At 42.3% G+C, this 17,086-nt stretch overlaps 1 protein-coding gene across 3 annotated transcripts in view; it reads left to right on the top strand.

Annotated features, from left to right (window-relative positions):
- DSP (desmoplakin) overlaps positions 1–17,086 on the top strand; it is a 53,174-nt gene that overhangs the window by 12,425 nt on the left and 23,663 nt on the right. For all 3 annotated transcript variants that reach the window (XM_053396940.1, XM_053396941.1, XM_053396942.1), the window contains exons 2-14: positions 3,935–4,037; positions 6,003–6,151; positions 6,915–7,086; positions 9,484–9,612; positions 10,325–10,375; positions 11,108–11,269; positions 12,059–12,163; positions 12,615–12,710; positions 13,445–13,570; positions 14,160–14,312; positions 15,006–15,160; positions 16,032–16,158; positions 16,590–16,806. In XM_053396940.1, coding sequence (XP_053252915.1) covers positions 3,935–4,037; positions 6,003–6,151; positions 6,915–7,086; positions 9,484–9,612; positions 10,325–10,375; positions 11,108–11,269; positions 12,059–12,163; positions 12,615–12,710; positions 13,445–13,570; positions 14,160–14,312; positions 15,006–15,160; positions 16,032–16,158; positions 16,590–16,806 — 1,745 coding nt within the window. The remainder of the gene's footprint in view (positions 1–3,934; positions 4,038–6,002; positions 6,152–6,914; positions 7,087–9,483; positions 9,613–10,324; positions 10,376–11,107; positions 11,270–12,058; positions 12,164–12,614; positions 12,711–13,444; positions 13,571–14,159; positions 14,313–15,005; positions 15,161–16,031; positions 16,159–16,589; positions 16,807–17,086) is intronic.

Genomic DNA, 17,086 nt, shown 5'->3' with positions numbered 1-17,086 from the left:
TAAAAGTCAGTCACTCAAAACTATGGTTTGTTGAAACTTGGCAGCTTTGTTGCCCAAGATGTGAATTGAAGTGTTTCAGCAAACCAGATTTTCTCCGGATTCGAACATTATGACAAATTGTGTTTAATAAAAAATGCAAGTGGAAGCTTCTATCGCTTCATGGTTGTACCAGAGGAGGAAGGGGGGGGGAGGCCTGTGCTAGCCTGGGGCTGTCAAATGTTTTTTCTGTAGTTTATTACTATGTCTGAAAGCAAGCAGTATCACTGGCATCTGTGACAGTAGATTAGAAGACACTTCTTTTCATATGATTCACACCCTTTTTTTTGATGTAGTGACTTTGCTGTATCGGTTCTCTGTGTCGCGGGTTTCATTTGCGCACACCCATGTGTGGTTAAATCTGGAACTTGCCACATGAGAGCAATCTATTGAAAAATACCCCCACAGCAACATAGTAAATGCTAGAGTTCCACTGGTAAAGGGCACATCCCACTGAAATGGTCACAGCGCAAAACTGATGTAGAAAAGCCAGGCCTTGGGAAAAATGACTATAAACATCTTTCCAAGTTCAAGGCTGAATTACATATGCATGTGTAACAGCACGTGAAAATGATTTTGGGTTGCACTAAATGCTAGTTGTAGTCAGAGTTAGGGTGGATTTGATTTAAATCACGATTTAAATCACTAGTCAGTAAGACTTGATTTAAATCACTTTTTTTACAGAAAGACTCATTCTTGCTTGCATAATCTTAATAATTACAACCAGATGAAGGTTTCATTTTTGAAATAATAAATTTTCAGAGTAGTTTTTACAGTTATATCCAAAAATTCTGATTTAGTTATACTATTAGAAATACATAGACAGATAATTATGTAATTATTGTGAGGTTTAATAAATTAACTGTTTATATTTGGACAACTTTTCTGCTGTACTTTATTGGAAGGAGAAAAATAATTGTTTCCTTAATAACAATTTAAACAGTTTATTTAACTAAAACAATAACATTATAGCATATGTATCCATGTTTGTTAACTGATGTGGTTAAATGATTTTTTTTAAAAAAAACTTAGACTGAGTTTTAGCACACATGAAAACTTAAAACAAATCCTTATTTCCTGATGAATAGCCTTTGTAACTTTGTAACTTAATAATGTAACTTAAATAGAAAACTATCTTTAGAAAGATTTTTCCTCCAAACACATTTTATTTTAAAATCCGATTTAAATAAAAAAATCCAATTTAAATCAAAACTGATTAATTTTTTTAAAAAAATCTGATTTTATTAATTTTTTTAGAAAATCACCACCCTGGTTCGAGTAGACCTGTTGAAATTAATGAACATGGCTCACTTAATTTCTCTTTCTTTTTTCCTACTCCTTTACTTTGTTCGATCATACATAAGAGCCTACTTTAAATTTGGAGGGGCAGCCCTTGCTGTCATACGAAGTAAGTCATTTACAGGCTGCAAAGTTTGGCAGATATTAAAAGTATTGTGCATTTGAACAGCATTGGCTATTTTGAATTTTGCCAGTTGTCACTTGATGTTTAATTCATTGCTTTATGAACTTGCATGTAAATCCATAATCGCATTGAAGTTGCTAGGTGAGCAATACGCATGCTGACTGTAATAATTCACGCGTTAAATTATTATTATTGTTATTGTTGTTATTGTTATGAAAGAGCTCTTGAATCTGAGTGCCCGGGATAGAATTTAGCTTACGCTGCAGAAAATAATCAGTACAAGTGAATGTACTTAGCCAGCTGGATTAAGCTTGGAAGTTTGTTGGTTTACTAAAGTATCTGTTTTAATAGAGGTGCTTCGATTTGGGCAATGCCTGAGCTTGTTGGGAGAGCTCTGATGCCATCAGCGAGGTGTGGCTCCTAGTTTGCAGCACCTCACCCATAGACAACTAGTGCAGGCTTGCACCTGTGGCTGGATGCAGCATGACCAAACCCTTGCAAAGCAGCCTCTCTCACACAGCTATCCTTTGTGTATATTCTATATAAAGCGGCCTTTGAAGCAGAACACCCCTTCCTTTAACAGGGAGGTTGTTTCAATTTGCACTTTGCTCTTCTTCTCCTATTAGCAGGCTGCAACAGTGGCGGGGTGGGAATTGAGGAAGCCCCCATCTCCCAACTGCTGCCCCTAAAATAAGTAGGCAAGGGACTTTAATCTCTGCTCATCAGTTGATGAGCAAAGATGAAATCCTGTTGTCTAGGCTTTGTGATCCTGTTCGCTGCTGGGAACAGAGGAGTGAAGGATTAAACCCTATCCTTCCACCCATCAGCTGACAGAACCAGTGACGTCAGCTGGTGGTTGTTTGGGGGAAATGGTCTGATAAGCTACATTAGACAAGCCAGAGGTTTCCCAACCTGGTAGCATACATTTTTTTAAAAAAAGGTTATCCAAAGCTAGTAGTCTCTTCTCTACTGTACTGGTACATTTTACCTACATAAAAGGAGATTTTCTAAGCAGACTACATTACTAAGCTGTTCCTGTTAGAAGCATGATTTCCAGAATGTATTTTTCTGCCTTGAAAGTAATAGAATCCTAGAACTGAAGAGTTATTTAGTCCCACTCCCTGCAGCAGTGCAGGAATTTCTTGCCCAGCGTGGGGCTCAAACACATGAACCTGAGATTAAGAGTCTCCTGCTCTATTGACGGAGCTCAGTCTTCCAGTTGACAATACAGAATTCCAAAAGATTGTTTTCTTGGACTGTTATCACTATGGAATCATTGTGTCTAAAAAGACAGATTAAGTCTCAGGTACGGAAATCCTCTGATTATACTGAACGTGTTTTGAGCTCTTAGGAATACTTACAAATGGAAAGAACCACATTATTGGGTTCCAAACCGGCTTTCTGAATCCACTCTGATCCCTTCTCCTTGGACGTATATAATCCCAAGCTCCCAAACTGTTTCTGAATATCTTGTTCAGGATAGGATCAGTTTACTTGGGAATACTGTTCTGGATAAAACTTCAGTAGCAGCAGAAGTTTACTTTATGTGTTGGCTTTCTTCTTTCTTATTACAAAACCTTGTCATGCCTGGGCCCTTAGGCGCTGTTACATAAAAGCTGGTTGGCAATAGCCTCACCAAGATGCCACATATATGAATCTGGAATAGTATCTTGTTTTGTAGATTGGTTGAGAAAGCAAGGTCTGTATTCTCTGTCTGGTTAAATATCCATAACAGGTTCAGAATATCAGGTACAGGCTTCAGCTTGAGCATTTATCATCATTATATCATCACCACCATCAGTGCTCTTAATGCTTTGTAGTACAATGTAAGTGAACTGCTGTCCCAATATTCTTTTAGCCTAAATTTAGACAGTTCAGAGAGGAGGTAACAGAGGAGTTGGCCAAGGATAACAAGGGATGGGTATAAAATCAAATACAGTGGTGTGTGCTTTGGCTTCATTTGAAATGAGATCTTAGTCCAGATTTCACAGAAGAAGGAGGGATTTGAAGGAAGACAGCTGGTGTCATATATAATTCTGGAGGAATTTACAGAATGATGGGCTAGAAGGGAGAATGGACTGAGCAGTTTTGCACTTGAGTATTCCAGCTGTCCTGGTCTTCCTGTGTGTTTCTAGGCTAGACTAAGAATGTCTGTTTCATACACCATTCATCCTTGTGTTTGTTTCATTGGCAGAATGGTAACCACAAGCCAGTATTTATTTATTTTTTACTTAGCTCACATTCCCACCGTGGTTTTTATGAGGCTGCAGACTCAGCATTGTAAATCTTTTGTGACACACACACACACACACAAAGGAGGGACAAGTGTATCAAGGAGAATCTCTGTGAAGCCGCACAAGTTACAACACTTTAATTTGAATAAGGTGTGCTGCTTGCCTTTGGAAAATGCATTTAAAATCCATGATTAATTACATCTGTGTGATTAATTCTCGGCCTCTCTTTCTCCTTCCTTAGCCACAATGGAACCGGCACAATGTCCAGGCGTCAAAACACCATTCAAGACCTTCTGCAAAATTGCTCTGATTGCCTCATGCGTGCCGAACTCATAGTGCAGCCTGTAAGTTTCGTTCCATCCCTGAACCTATATGAATGCTAACCTGGGAGATTCTGTTTCCCCGTTCTGAATGAGCAAGCGAAAACGCAGAACTCGGAAAAAGTGCTGCAGAACAGTTTATTACAGAGGTTGCCTGCTTTTTAAGACTTGTGTGCATTTCTGGCTTTTTTGAATAAGTTCTGTGGGTACCAGTCCCTCTGGTCATTTCTTTCCCTGCTCCTCCGGATCAGCTGCACTCTCGTGAGATGGGAAAAGATAGCAAGTGCACACAAACAGTTTCATTTTTCCAAGGTAGAACTCAGGAGAATTAACCAGAGTAGAAAGAGTGTCGTCCTCCAGTTCAAGGAGAAAAGGTATGATCTTATGATCAAAGGAGTAGTTGGGGGTTGGGGAGCTCAGGGGCTTTGTAGGCACCAAGAAGATGCTTCAAGGGTTCCGTTGCACCCATGTTGGTGACCCCTGGTTTATTAGGAAGGAAGAGAGGTTCTGTAGCTTAGTGGTGCAGCACCTGCTCTGCAAACTCAAAGGTTCTAGGTCAACCTTTCTCAACCTGTGGGTCCCCAGATGTTGTTGAACTACAACTCCCATCACCCCTAGCTAGCAAGGCCAGAGCTCAGGGATGATGGGAGTTGTAGTCCAACAACATCTGGGGACCCATAGGTTGAGAACCGCTGTTCTAGGTTCAATCCTTGGTCTCTCCAGTTACGAGGGATTAGCTAGCAGGAGTTGTAGAAGACTTTGCCTAAAGACCCTTGAGAGCTGATACATATCAGATTAGGCAGTGCTGTGCTAGATGGACAAACGGTATGGTCTGGTGTAAGGCAGCTTCCTGTACAAAACATACCTAACTGTCCGAATATGAGAGAGAGAGAGAGAGAGAGAGAGAGAGAGAGAGAGAGAGAGAGAGAAAGAAAAGGCAGTATGACTATAATAGCATGTACATTTATTTACACCCTCCCCCAGTTCATCCCAAGGAAGAGCATATTAATGCCTACTGGTTCCTGTATATACACACATCTTATTAATAAACAGAGTCACAGCTCCATGTTGAGGTCTGCCTCCTTGCTTGCTCCTCTGCTGCTGGCGCTCTCCCTCTTCTTTTTCGGGATTCACTGTTTTGACAGCTAGGTTTCTAGGACAGCTTTCTAGGTTGCTTGCAGAAATGCCTATTGAGAAAACGCCCTCTCAGCTGGTAGAACATAATCTCAGGAACAAATCTAGGAGGAATGAAGAGGCCATCCAAGCGGCCACTTACCAGGGAATAAGGTTGGGATTGACTTGGTATATAAAACATAACCCAATCTTGCAGGTGACTCTTCAGGGGGAATGATTGCCACTTGTCCATCTGGCCAGTTGCTCTCTACTTGGATAGGCCTCAATTCTCCAAGGAGGTCATGTCCAGCTCTGCCTTCGCCAAGCTGCTTTTGAGCGGCTATTACCACTGGCCTGAAAGTGAGACCTTATTTAACAGAGCCTTGCTATGAAACCTGCAAGTGCAATTTGTTCATTCTCCTTCCTAGCCTCAGATGTTGCTAGGCCTTTAACAAATGGCGTTTCCCTGCAGTGCTACCATCCTGGTGTTGAAAGGAAGGCAGGAATGAACCAAGAGTTAATGGGCAAAAGCTCCCAAGCACCTGAGTGGCTCACACAGAACAGCTTCCCAGGAGATTGTACCCAGCAGATCCTTCTTTAGACCACGCTTGTCACTTGTTTCTGTACCTGGTGTAGTTTAGGCGTAATGATAATGATAATGGATAACACAACAATAAATAATACGCCACATATATTTCAAATATTAGCTGTTTCATGGGTTTCAGTGCATTACCGACAGAAAACTTGCAGCATTAAAAAAATCTGGAGTTTAGAACATCCTACACACGTTGCCTCCTGCTATCACATTATTTTTGTGGTGGTGGTGGGGCTTTTGAACCAAATATGGTGATTTTTTGTTTGTTTCCGTTCACTTAGGAGCTGAAGTATGGGGATGGTATCCAGATTAGCAGGAACCGAGAGCTGGAGGAGTGCTTTGCTCAGGCAAACGAGCACATGGACATCCTCGATGGGCTGATCAGAGAGATGAGGCAAATGGGGCAGCCCTGTGAGCTGTACCAGAAAAGGTACCGCCGATCTGTTTTTGTCTCCTGGCCTTTTCCCACAGACTTCTAGTTATCATATGTGGGCTTACCTCAGTTTACACTTAGCGTAGTCCAGGCGCTTGACTCTGCCTCATGTTGAATCAATAAATAGATGCCCATGAATTATACGAGGAGGTTTGTACCAGGTGGTACAAGTCAAGTGGTCCTTTTCGTCAGGCGTACCAAATGGCAAGCCATTCAGTACTACAGTAAATAGTGGTGCTGCATACCTGTATTGGGAAATTTTTCATGTTTGATGTTTTATTGTGCTTTTTATGTTCTGGAAACCCAGCCAGATGGGCGAGATATAAATAAAAAAAAATCTTCTTCTTCTCCTCCTCCTCCAGGACTCTTGCCCATCTAATGAGACTGTGTACCTTGAATTTTTAATACTATTTCATTCTGTGGAACACAAAGCATGGATTTTTCCCTTCCCTTCCTATTGTTTTCAAGCCAGGAATGTCATGTTCATTGCACTTATTTATTTGTCTTTCAAAAACTAAACAAAAACAAAACTGCAATGAACAATCTTAGTGGATCAGGCATCTAGTGCATTATCCCCATATTCCACCATTGCTATTACTGGATGTTACCCAGTAAGTTTATAGTGATGGGGGACATTGGAGGACTTCCCCCCCTATTTTACATTACAAACTTATGGTGGCTCAGAGCCACCTCCGCCTCTTTGCTCCACCTCTTTCATCTTATAGCCCCTTGACGTTGTTCCCCTTCGTTGTCCTTTCAGATTGCTTCAGCTTCAGGAGCAGATGCGCGCCCTCTACAAAGCGATCAGTGTACCTCGTGCCCGTAGGGCTAGTTCCAAAGGTGGTGCGTTTACCTCCCAGAGTGGATCGGGATGGGACGAATACACCAGGCGTTGCACCACAGAATGTCTGAACTGGATGAGGCAGCAGAAGGTAAAGCGTGCTTCGTGTTCTGGCTTTTGTTGAGAAAATGGAACTGCCTTTTTCTCCCCTCCAACACCACACCAGCCAGTTCTTGTCCTGACAATTCAGGGAGTGGCAGGGGTGTCTCCCTGGTTTCCCGTCGCCGACGTTACTGTGGCTTGCTGGCAAGGGTGAGGTGGGGAGATTGGTGCAGTGTAGACGCAGTGACAGAGCCAATTCAGTGCTCCTGCCAAGGTGTCCCTCCCGGTAAGCCACAGCGACAGGACTGCGGAGAGGCAGTCCCCTTCCCATTGTCTGCTCCTGGGCACGGCACTTTCCAGCCTCAAAATAAAATATCAGCAGGAGTCAAGGGAAAGTAAGCCAGCCCCTTTCTCTTGAGTCTGTGTTTTTTAGAACCTTCTGGACGCACCTATCGCAAGCTCAGAACATTCACCCAAGCACGGCAAAGATTAACTCTGTGTACACAATGCATTGCTACAGTCATCCTATTTCTGCATAAAGAAAAGGGGTGGGGAAAAATAATGGTTCAGACAATAACTGAAGAAAAAAAAATACAGTGGACAGAAGAAGAAACTAATGAAAGATCTCATGTGGCTGGCAAATTGGAAAATGGAAAGGAAAACAAGAGACCTGCAGATACGGCAATAAGTCATTTGCTAAAGGGGCTTGCAGTTGATTTTTATGGAGTGGCTTTCTTTAAGATGACTGTTTGAATGGCAGCGTAATTTCCCTACCTGTTCTGTAAGGGAACAGGCACCCCTCCTATAGCAGCAGCCGCCGCCTAGGAAGCCTTTGCAGCGTTTCAGCTGTGCCAGAGTCCAACTATGGTCACAGTTTACCTACCATAAATGTGAAATGCTCTTTCCAAACAAAGCAACGTCACCTGCATAGGGCAGGAAGCAGGAGAGGATGACACACACAATCACACTATTGCTACATACTCTGCAGGTACAGAAGGGGAGATGGGGCCCCCTTTTAAGTCCCTCCCCAAATACCTGCCGTGTTGTCAGCCCAATGTGAATAGGCTTCCTTACCTAGTTGCCTTCCAACTTTCTTATCTTACCTTGACCTTCTCTGGCTTTGCGTTCTGTCTGCAGAGCCCAAGTTACAGCATGCCAAAGAAATGTGATACGTAGGGAAGCCCTGCCGGTAGCTTTTGTTTTCTTGAAAGTGTTTTGTTTTACTTCCCTGTCGTTTTGGAGATAGGAAAGCCGTGGGCTTCGGACCTGGGTTGGGTTTCTCTGGTGGGGCCGGGAGTTGGAAATGAGTCACCTTTTTCATTCATACACACATTGACAAACGTTCATTCTCGCTGCTGCTTTGATGGCTTTGGCTCACGGTGAGCTGAAAAAAAGAAGGAATAAAGTTCTTTTTTTTTCAGATGGCCGACAGCCTAAAATGGCTTCGCTCGCTGGAGCCATTCCAGCTTCGCTTAAGCACAGGTGTGGCTCAGGGTGGTGTCTGTGGTAGCGTTATTGCTGTGCTGAATCATAATTATTTCTTTTTAAAAAATAGCAGCTGATACCTGATTTTGAAGGTAGAAGGGAAATATCCTACACCATTCAAATGGGCAGAGCTTTTTCAGAAACACACCTCAGCTCTCCCAAGTGACTTTCTTGCCCAAGGCTGTTTAGTGTCTCCCTTCCTCAGTCCACTGTCTGTAAAATGGGAATCTGAAAGAGTTGGCATGTGAAAGAACAGGATAGGGCACACTTCTTAATACTTCGTATGTTATCAGTACTTACATATTGGCTGGTCATCTTTAATTTTCACATGTTAAAAGCAACGGTAACACATGCTAGCAAGGAGTGTGTGTGTGTGTGTGTATGTGTAGAAAGAGCTAGTTTCAAGTTCAAATTATTACAGACCTTCTTAACTTTACCATTTAGAAAATGCAAACATTTTTCTGTCATGGTGTGCATGGAGCTGAGGGCTGCAGAGCAACAAGACATGGTGCACAAATTTAATAGTATTTGGGCGATTGCTTCACTAATGTGGCTGGAAAGGGTGGCTGGGTGGAAATTAATCTTCCCTGTAAAAAGGTGGCATGATAAGGTGGCTCCTGCTGGTCTATAGCTACCTGTAGATGCCTTCTGAAGTTCTTTGGTGCCTGTTCTACTGTGGCACTTAAGGTAGTTTTACTCTGTTACCTTCTCCCCTGCTTTGTAGAGCAGAAAGGGACATTGGGGAAGGCTTTAGTCTTTTCCGATTTGCACAACTCCTGTGAAATAGTAATCCCAAGCCACTATATCGCAAGCAAGGATAACCACCTGGTAGCTACCGAACCATGTCTTCCTTGCAAAGCAGCTCTATATACCTTTGCTTGTGCACCATTGTTTTAATTTTGCTTCACATCGGCACCTATATAAATAAACCACTAAAGAAGATGCGCATTCTTCCTTTCAGTCTGAAATGGAGTTAGTAAAATGGGGATTTGATGCGGCAGCTATTGAGCAACAAATTGCCGACCACAGGAGATTCCATAATTCCATTGGAGACTATCGCTGGCACTTGGACAAAGTCAAAACCGACCTGGTAAGATACTGATTCTGCTTCCTTGATTTTTTGCATCACTGCCTGTTTTAAATTGCTAACCGGCGGTTTCACATCTGGTGAAATATTTGAAAGAGCCCTGTTTTAGCCTTGCTGTGTTATGCTTATTCAGAAGTATTGGTGCATGAAAGAGTATTCTCTCTCTCTCTCTCTCTCTCTCTCTCTCTCTCTCCCTCTCCCCCACACACACACACTTTGTATGGTTGTAAATGAGTCTAACTTGGGGTCAGCAGCAATGTATCTAGGGGCCTCCATTACACATTTACATCCACTCCTTTCTGCACTCTTTCTGCCTCTGTTATCTTATGGACACTTCCTGGGTTGGGGACCCTTTGGCCCTCCAGATGTTGTTGAAATTCAGCTCACATCAGCTCCAACCAGCATGGCCAGTGGTGAGGGATGATGGAAGCTGGAGTCCTTCAACACCTGGAGTGTTGCAGGTTCCCCATCCCTGATCTAAAGCACCATGTGTTTCCCATTCAGGTTGGCGTCAAGCCCCAACATGGTCTCCTTTGCCACTTCTGCTTGTCCTTTGGTTGCCAGCATTCCCTTGCCCCTTCTTGCTGAGGCATGTGGCCATTGATTGTGCAAATTATTCCATCTTAAATTTTGTTTCTGCAGAGGCCCCCTTGGTAAATGGGTCAAATTTGTAAGCTGTAGAAGATCTTTATTCTCTTTATTCTTTTGTCCGCAGCGTGAGAAGGCTGCTGTTCATCAGCTGGAGGAGGAATATGAATATCTTCTGGTAAGCTAAAGAGCAACTTAATTTCCGATGGCCTTGTTATGTGTACTTTGCCTTCTTAGCAATGGAGCATCCTTTGAGTCAGGGAAGACAACTATGGATCCCACGAGGATGAAAAGTGCAGGCTCAGCCCAGTCATGGTGCAACTTGTCTGTTCTTAGCTTTTATTTCAACAATGAATCCTTAATTATAAAGTTGCATCTAAAAACTTGTGGACAATACTTGCTGAAGTATCTCTGCATGGCAACTTACCCATGTCCATTACAGTCGTATCTTGGAAGTTGAACGGAATCCGTTCTGGAAGTCCATTCGACTTCCAAAATGTTCGGAAACCAAAGTGTGGCTTCTGATTGGCTGCAGGAAGCTCCTGCAGCCAATCGGAAGCCGCGTCAGACCTCTGGCTCCCAAAAGAATGTTGGAAAACCAGAACACTTAATTCCGGGTTTCAATCGTTCAGGAGCCGATTTGTAAGGGAGCCAAGTCATTTGAGATCCAAGGTACAACTGCATTTGCATTTTTTAAAAATGTTGCCATGGAGCAGAATGCAGATTTCCCCTCTTTTTTTTTTTTAAAGTGCAAAGTATCCCCAGCCCAATTGGGGGCAAAAGAGTGTTGGGTGTGTAGCCATTTGCTTTCCAGAGCTCTGTCTTGATCCCTCTGTTTTGTTCCACAGTTTTGTTTGCACAATAAGCTTTGATCCTTAAGTCTGAAGCTCATTACTTTGATGTTTTGTAGAGATTCTCCTTTGAGAGAATGGATCAGTTGCGCCAGCTGCAAAACATCATCCAGGCCACGAGCAGAGAAATCATGTGGATCAATGACTGTGAGGAGGAGGAGCTTCTCTACGACTGGAGCGACAGGAACACCGATATTGCCCGGAAGCAGGAGGCCTTCTCTGTAAGTTACACTAAGACGTCTTTGTTCCGACCAGCTTTCCCAGCTGGATAAAGGGGTCATTACCATAAATGTAATAAATAAAATAAAATTTGCCATGAGTGTCTACCTTTTTAGTTTCAGTCTTTTTTAAAAATGTATTTGCTGGCCTGGGGTTTGAACTGTTTTTAATTATCTTCGGTGTAATTCTCCTTGAGACAGTTGTTCAGAAGGCAATTAATGAATCAGTGATGATGATAATACTTTGTGTGGTAGGAAAAAGGTACGAAGGATCTTTTGAGTGCTTAAGTCAGTAAGGCTGTTTTTGCTAATATAAAGGAAAAGGTTTGCAGGCCTATAAATGTTATGCCATGGTAGAAATATTCTTGATTGTACTCGGTATAAGTCCCAATGAAATTAATGGGCTTGACTAGTTTAGCTTCATTCAGTTACAAACCCACTAATCTTACTATACAGTGGTACCTCAGGTTATATACGCTTCAGGTTACATACGCTTCAGGTGACAGACTCCGCTAACCCAGAAATAGTACCTCGGGTTAAGAACTTTACCTCAGGATAAGAACCAAAATTGCGCACTGGCGGCGCGGTGGCAGCCACTGGAGGCCCCATTAGCTAAAGTGGTGCTTCAGGTTAAGAACAGTTTCAGGTTAAGAACAGAGACCTCCGGAACGAATTAAGTACTTAACCCGAGGTACCACTGTATGCTGGTGATATGACCTTATACGCATTGAACTTTTACTGTCCTCCTTATTTTAAGGTTGGCCTTAATGCTTGTTCCTTTTCTGTATACAGAAACGCATGAGCCAACTGGAAGTTAAGGAAAAAGAACTCAACAAGTTGAAGCAAGAATGTGACCAACTGGTGGTCAACCAGCATCCTGCCTCAGACAAAATCGAGGTATATTTTTAACTTCCTACGTTCTTGTTCTGCTCTTTTTTCTGGAGGGTGAGATACAAAGGTTCCACAGAAGTGAAAGGTATCGCAAATCAGATCTTGAACCTTGACATTTTTGGTTGATCAACAAGAGTCAGTGTTAGAAACAATGCAGGACGACTTGCATGCTGATCACGCCACAGGTGTGACGATTCAAAGGCTGGTTGCTCTGGTTGTGTGAGTGACCGTTTTATAGCCCTGGTTTACAACTACGCTTAATGATGGGCCACTCTTGGTGTTTGAAGTGGAGGGCCAAGTTTTCCTGTCGGTTTTCCTTTAAGCCAAGTCCTGTTTATCGTCTCTTCCTCACTCCAAAGCTGTTTTAGGAAGTTTTGAGAGGTTTTGTTGCTAGCTAGGTAAAAGAAATGAATGAATGGAGGATGAACTGTGATTTATTTACTCTTTAAATATATAGGCCTACATGGACACACTGCAAACTCAGTGGAGCTGGATTCTCCAGATCACCAAGTGCATTGATGTTCATCTCAAGGAGAATGCAGCATACTTTCAGGTGTGTGCAGTCATAACGGATATTAGAAGTTGAATCCCAAGCAACAGCATTTAAACTCTATGTTTGGTTGTATAATTTTTGGGGGGGGAGGGGGGAGAGGATTCACAAACATGCAGTATCTTGCACTCCAATTATTAGTAAGTAAGAAACAGCAGATTGTGAGTTTAGCTTGTAGTAAGGAAGGCTTGCTAAATAAAGCATCTGAAATTGGATTGAAGGTAATAGGCTGTCTTTAGTTTAGTTTCCTTCATTTATTCTTCATATATCCATGCTCTTGAAAGGGGATTGTATTCATATGTTCAAGTGCTGCATTTTCTATTAATGCCTGTTAGTCCAGTATAGATTTTACGAGTTCAGCATTACTAATCTTTTAAAAGTCTGTTGGATCCTACAAGACTACCGAAATCTCATTCAGGGCCCACTGTTATCATTATGTACAAAAAGTACACTTCACAACTTTAATTTATTTTACAACATTTGTGTTCTGGCTTTTTCTCCAAGGAGTTTAAGGCAACATAGAGGGTTCTCCCCACTTCATTTTATCCCCACAACAATCCTGGGAGTTAAATTAGACTAAGAGAAAGTGACTGGTCCAAAGTCACCCAGTGACCTTCATGACTGAATAGGGATTTGAGTCCTGGTCTCTCAAGTGCTAGTATGACACTCCAACCGCTATGCCCCACTAGTGTGATTAGATAAATATAATCATATGTCTGTTTGCTTTTTATGCATAGTTTTTTGAGGAAGCCCAGTCAACTGAGAGCTATTTGAAGAATCTACAGGATTCCATCAGAAAGAAGTTCATCTGTGATAAGAATATGTCCCTGCAAGTTCTATTGGAGCAGATCAAAGAGTTGGAGGTATGGTTGCCACTTTGTTTTGAGATCCCACAGCTTCTTTCATCTTCAGCAGGACTAAGCCCATAAGGGCAGATTTCCTTGTATATGAAAGATACTGTGTTTGAAGGACAGGCGACATGAAAGCTCATGGTGGCTGTTTGAAGCCATTGGGTGAGGAAAATGAGAGGTGTTAAGGAAAAGGTCTGGGGGAAATGGCAATTTCCAGGCTTTCTTGTCACGCTGATGCGATTAAAAATGAGCAGTCACTGCTTTGGTCTGTTTCACTGAGTATATTATGCTTCATATATTTGGGACTGCTGCAGCATTTTATGTACTCAAGCAGAATGTCAGGAACTTCAGATGGATTTTTTAGTTTTCTTTTCCTCTGTTATTGATTGCAGAACCCCTAATTTTAGAGTTTATAACTCTTAAGAGTTTATAGAACTCTAAAATATTAACTCTGATTTTCTCAAAATGTCTACCAAGATACTTGTCTTAAATTTGAAGAGAATCTGGATTTGACCAATAGCAAATGCAGGTCTGTGTTAGTGAATTTGGTTCCTTGTTTAGAAGTATTTTTTGCCATGACAAACTTTCTCTGTCTTTCTAGAGTGAGCGAGAGAAAATTTTGGAATACAAGAGACAAGTGCAAAATTTGGTGAATAAGTCTAAGAAGATTGTCCAGCTAAAGCCACGGAACCCTGATTACAAGAGCAATAAGCCAATCATTCTCAAGGCTCTGTGTGACTACAAACAAGATCTGGTAAGAATCATGCTATTGATTAATTACTCAACTGTTGATCGTATATATTTTAGATTTATTGGCAATCCCATCCCAAGCACCTGAGGCAGGCTACTGTGTAGCTTCAGCTAAAATCTGCTTAAAATGGACCAAACGTATTGGATGATAAATAATCTGTTCTAGTTTCTTCTTTACTGCAGCTGCTAAGCAGGTGCTCAGGTAGAAATGTCTTAAAATGTTTCCAAAGATGCATGGAGTTGAACTCCATTAAAATCTATTGCTTGGTATAGCCCTCGTAGGACTATGCCATTCCTGAAGGTTGGGGAAACTGCATGCTTGAATGAAGTATGATGTGTTCTAAGTGCTACAGAGAACACCCTGTGATTGACCCATCAAATGGTAGATTACGGTGTTCTGCATCCCACCTCTGGGCACAGAGGGCAACCCCAGTGTATTGCAGTAGTTTAGCCTAAGAATTTTTACATGAGGTTATTTTATGCATGTTAATAGGAATTCATGCCAGCTTCAATCCCGTACATCTTGGCCTCTGGGTATCCAAGCCTTTTTTATATGTGTATTCAGACCTATGACTAAAAGTTTTCTAGTCCTAGGGAGGATTCCAACAAATTGCAGCAACTGAAAACTACATCATAAGTATTTACGTTGTCCCAGTGTGTTAATGCCGACAATCGTTTTTTCCTGCCTTTTCCATAGAAAACCATGCGCAAAGGAGACGAGTGCATTTTGAAAGACAACAGCGAACGTAGCAAGTGGCATGTGACTGGGCCAGGAGGAGTCGATATGCTGGTGCCATCTGTCAGTCTCATTATCCCTCCCCCTAATCCATTAGCTGTGGATCTGGCGACCAAGTGAGTTATTCATAAAACCTGAAGCCATATTGCTTGGAAAAAAAGTGAGAGTTCTTCCCTGGCTCTGTATGTTGTGTATCTTTGATTGGGTCAGAAAAGGGCCCAGTTCCTTATAACAGTGTGACTGGGTGGACTCTGTGCACCCATCTATATATTATTTACGGAACTCAAGGGCAGCGAGTGTTTTGAGTGGGAAGTGCTGGCTTTTGAACAAGTCTATAGGGAAAGGGGAACCTCTAGGTGTTGTGGGACTCCAACTCCCATCATCCTGGAGCATTTGCCATGTTGGCTGATGGGAATGAGTGTTCAAGAACATCTGGAGGACCAGAGGTTCTTCATCCTTGCTATAGAACGTCAGTCTCCATTGTGTTGCAACAGGAAACCTTTCTAGAGAGTGGGCTTTCTCCACCCCTCAAGAGCCCATTTTGCAGCCTTTCTCCCAGATTCTAAGCAAAGCTAATTCTGACTGGAAACAAAAAAATTGGCTTAATTTAATTCAGATTCGTTTTAATTTGTGGTTTAATTCGTTTTAATTCAGTACAGATTAAATATGAATAGGGTTCTTTCATATTTATTTATTTATGTATTCTTTTGGGTTAAATGAGGTCACATCATTAGCTGAATGTATCCAATATGGTATCCAACACACTTTAGCCCTGCAGCACCTAGTTTGGGAATCATTGCACAAGGAGCAGACTTCTAGCTCTCAATGTGCTGCATCAAAAAAAGTCCACATTTATATTGAAAACATTTGCGTTTTCCTATTTGGGGTTTTGAGCCCTTATCTGCTCAGGACGCTCGTCTTCTGGTTGACTAGGAGACACTGATGTTGCTTTTCGAAGCTGAGTTAACATCATTCATTGCCCCTTAGGATTGAGCAATACTATGAGGCCATTATGGCTCTCTGGAATCAACTCTACATCAACATGAAAAGCCTGGTGTCTTGGCATTACTGCATGATTGACATTGAGAAGATAAAGGCTCTGACTATTGCTAAGGTGGGTGTTGAAATGACTTCTATAAAGTTAGACCAGGAGCTTTTTTCATAGTCTTGGCAAATGTGCGCTTTTCCTAACTTTTGAGCACATATATAAGAAGACATGGGTATATGCATTCTAGACTTTACAGGGGCTGTCTGCCTTTTCTCAAGCCTTGTTTGTACTGATAACGTGACTGGCAATTCTGCAGTCGACTTGCTTTTGCTGGCCAAGACTCTCCCTGTTTCCTTTCATTGGCTCTTTCCATTGCCTGCAACCATAGGCTCTTCATTCTAACGTAAACCTCTACGGTTCGCTCATTTTGTCATTGTTAATCCTACAAATATAAATAACTCTCCAGAATACCCCTCTCCTGTAGTCATCATTCCGGAGGATTGCATCAGCTTTCTTGGGCTGCTTTTCCTTAAATTGTTTCTTCCTGTTCATTTCAGCTGAAGACCATGCGCAGAGAAGATTACCAGAGAGTAATAGCTGACCTGGAGATTCATTACCAAGAATTCATCAGGAACAGCCAGGGTTCGGAGATGTTCGCAGATGAGGATAAGAGGAAAATCCAGACTCAGTTCTCCGATGCTCAGAAGCACTACCAAACACTGGTCATCCAGCTGCCAGGCCAACACCAGCAGCGTCCGCAGCAACCGAATCAAGGTCAGCTTTCCACAAGAGTGGTAGTAACCGCACCGTCTGTTGCAGGGTGTAGTCGTGCTTCACCTTGGAAGCTTGCACAACTTGCGACCCACTGAGCCAAATGCAGCCCACCAACCATGCATGCAATTCACCAAGGGTGCAGTCAATTGTGTGTCCCTCTTCCATGTCTGGGACTGCAGAAATACAGGAATGTCAAATACATGCTGGGCCGACAGATACTTGGTGAACTGCATTCAGCCTGACACATAGTAACTTGACAGACAATTAGTCCGTGGTGCCT

The sequence above is a fragment of the Podarcis raffonei genome, chromosome 7 (assembly GCF_027172205.1).
Source record: "Podarcis raffonei isolate rPodRaf1 chromosome 7, rPodRaf1.pri, whole genome shotgun sequence".
NCBI lineage: Eukaryota > Metazoa > Chordata > Lepidosauria > Squamata > Lacertidae > Podarcis > Podarcis raffonei.
The sequence above is the reverse complement of the archived record's forward strand: the minus strand, read 5'-3'. Positions and strand labels throughout refer to the sequence as shown.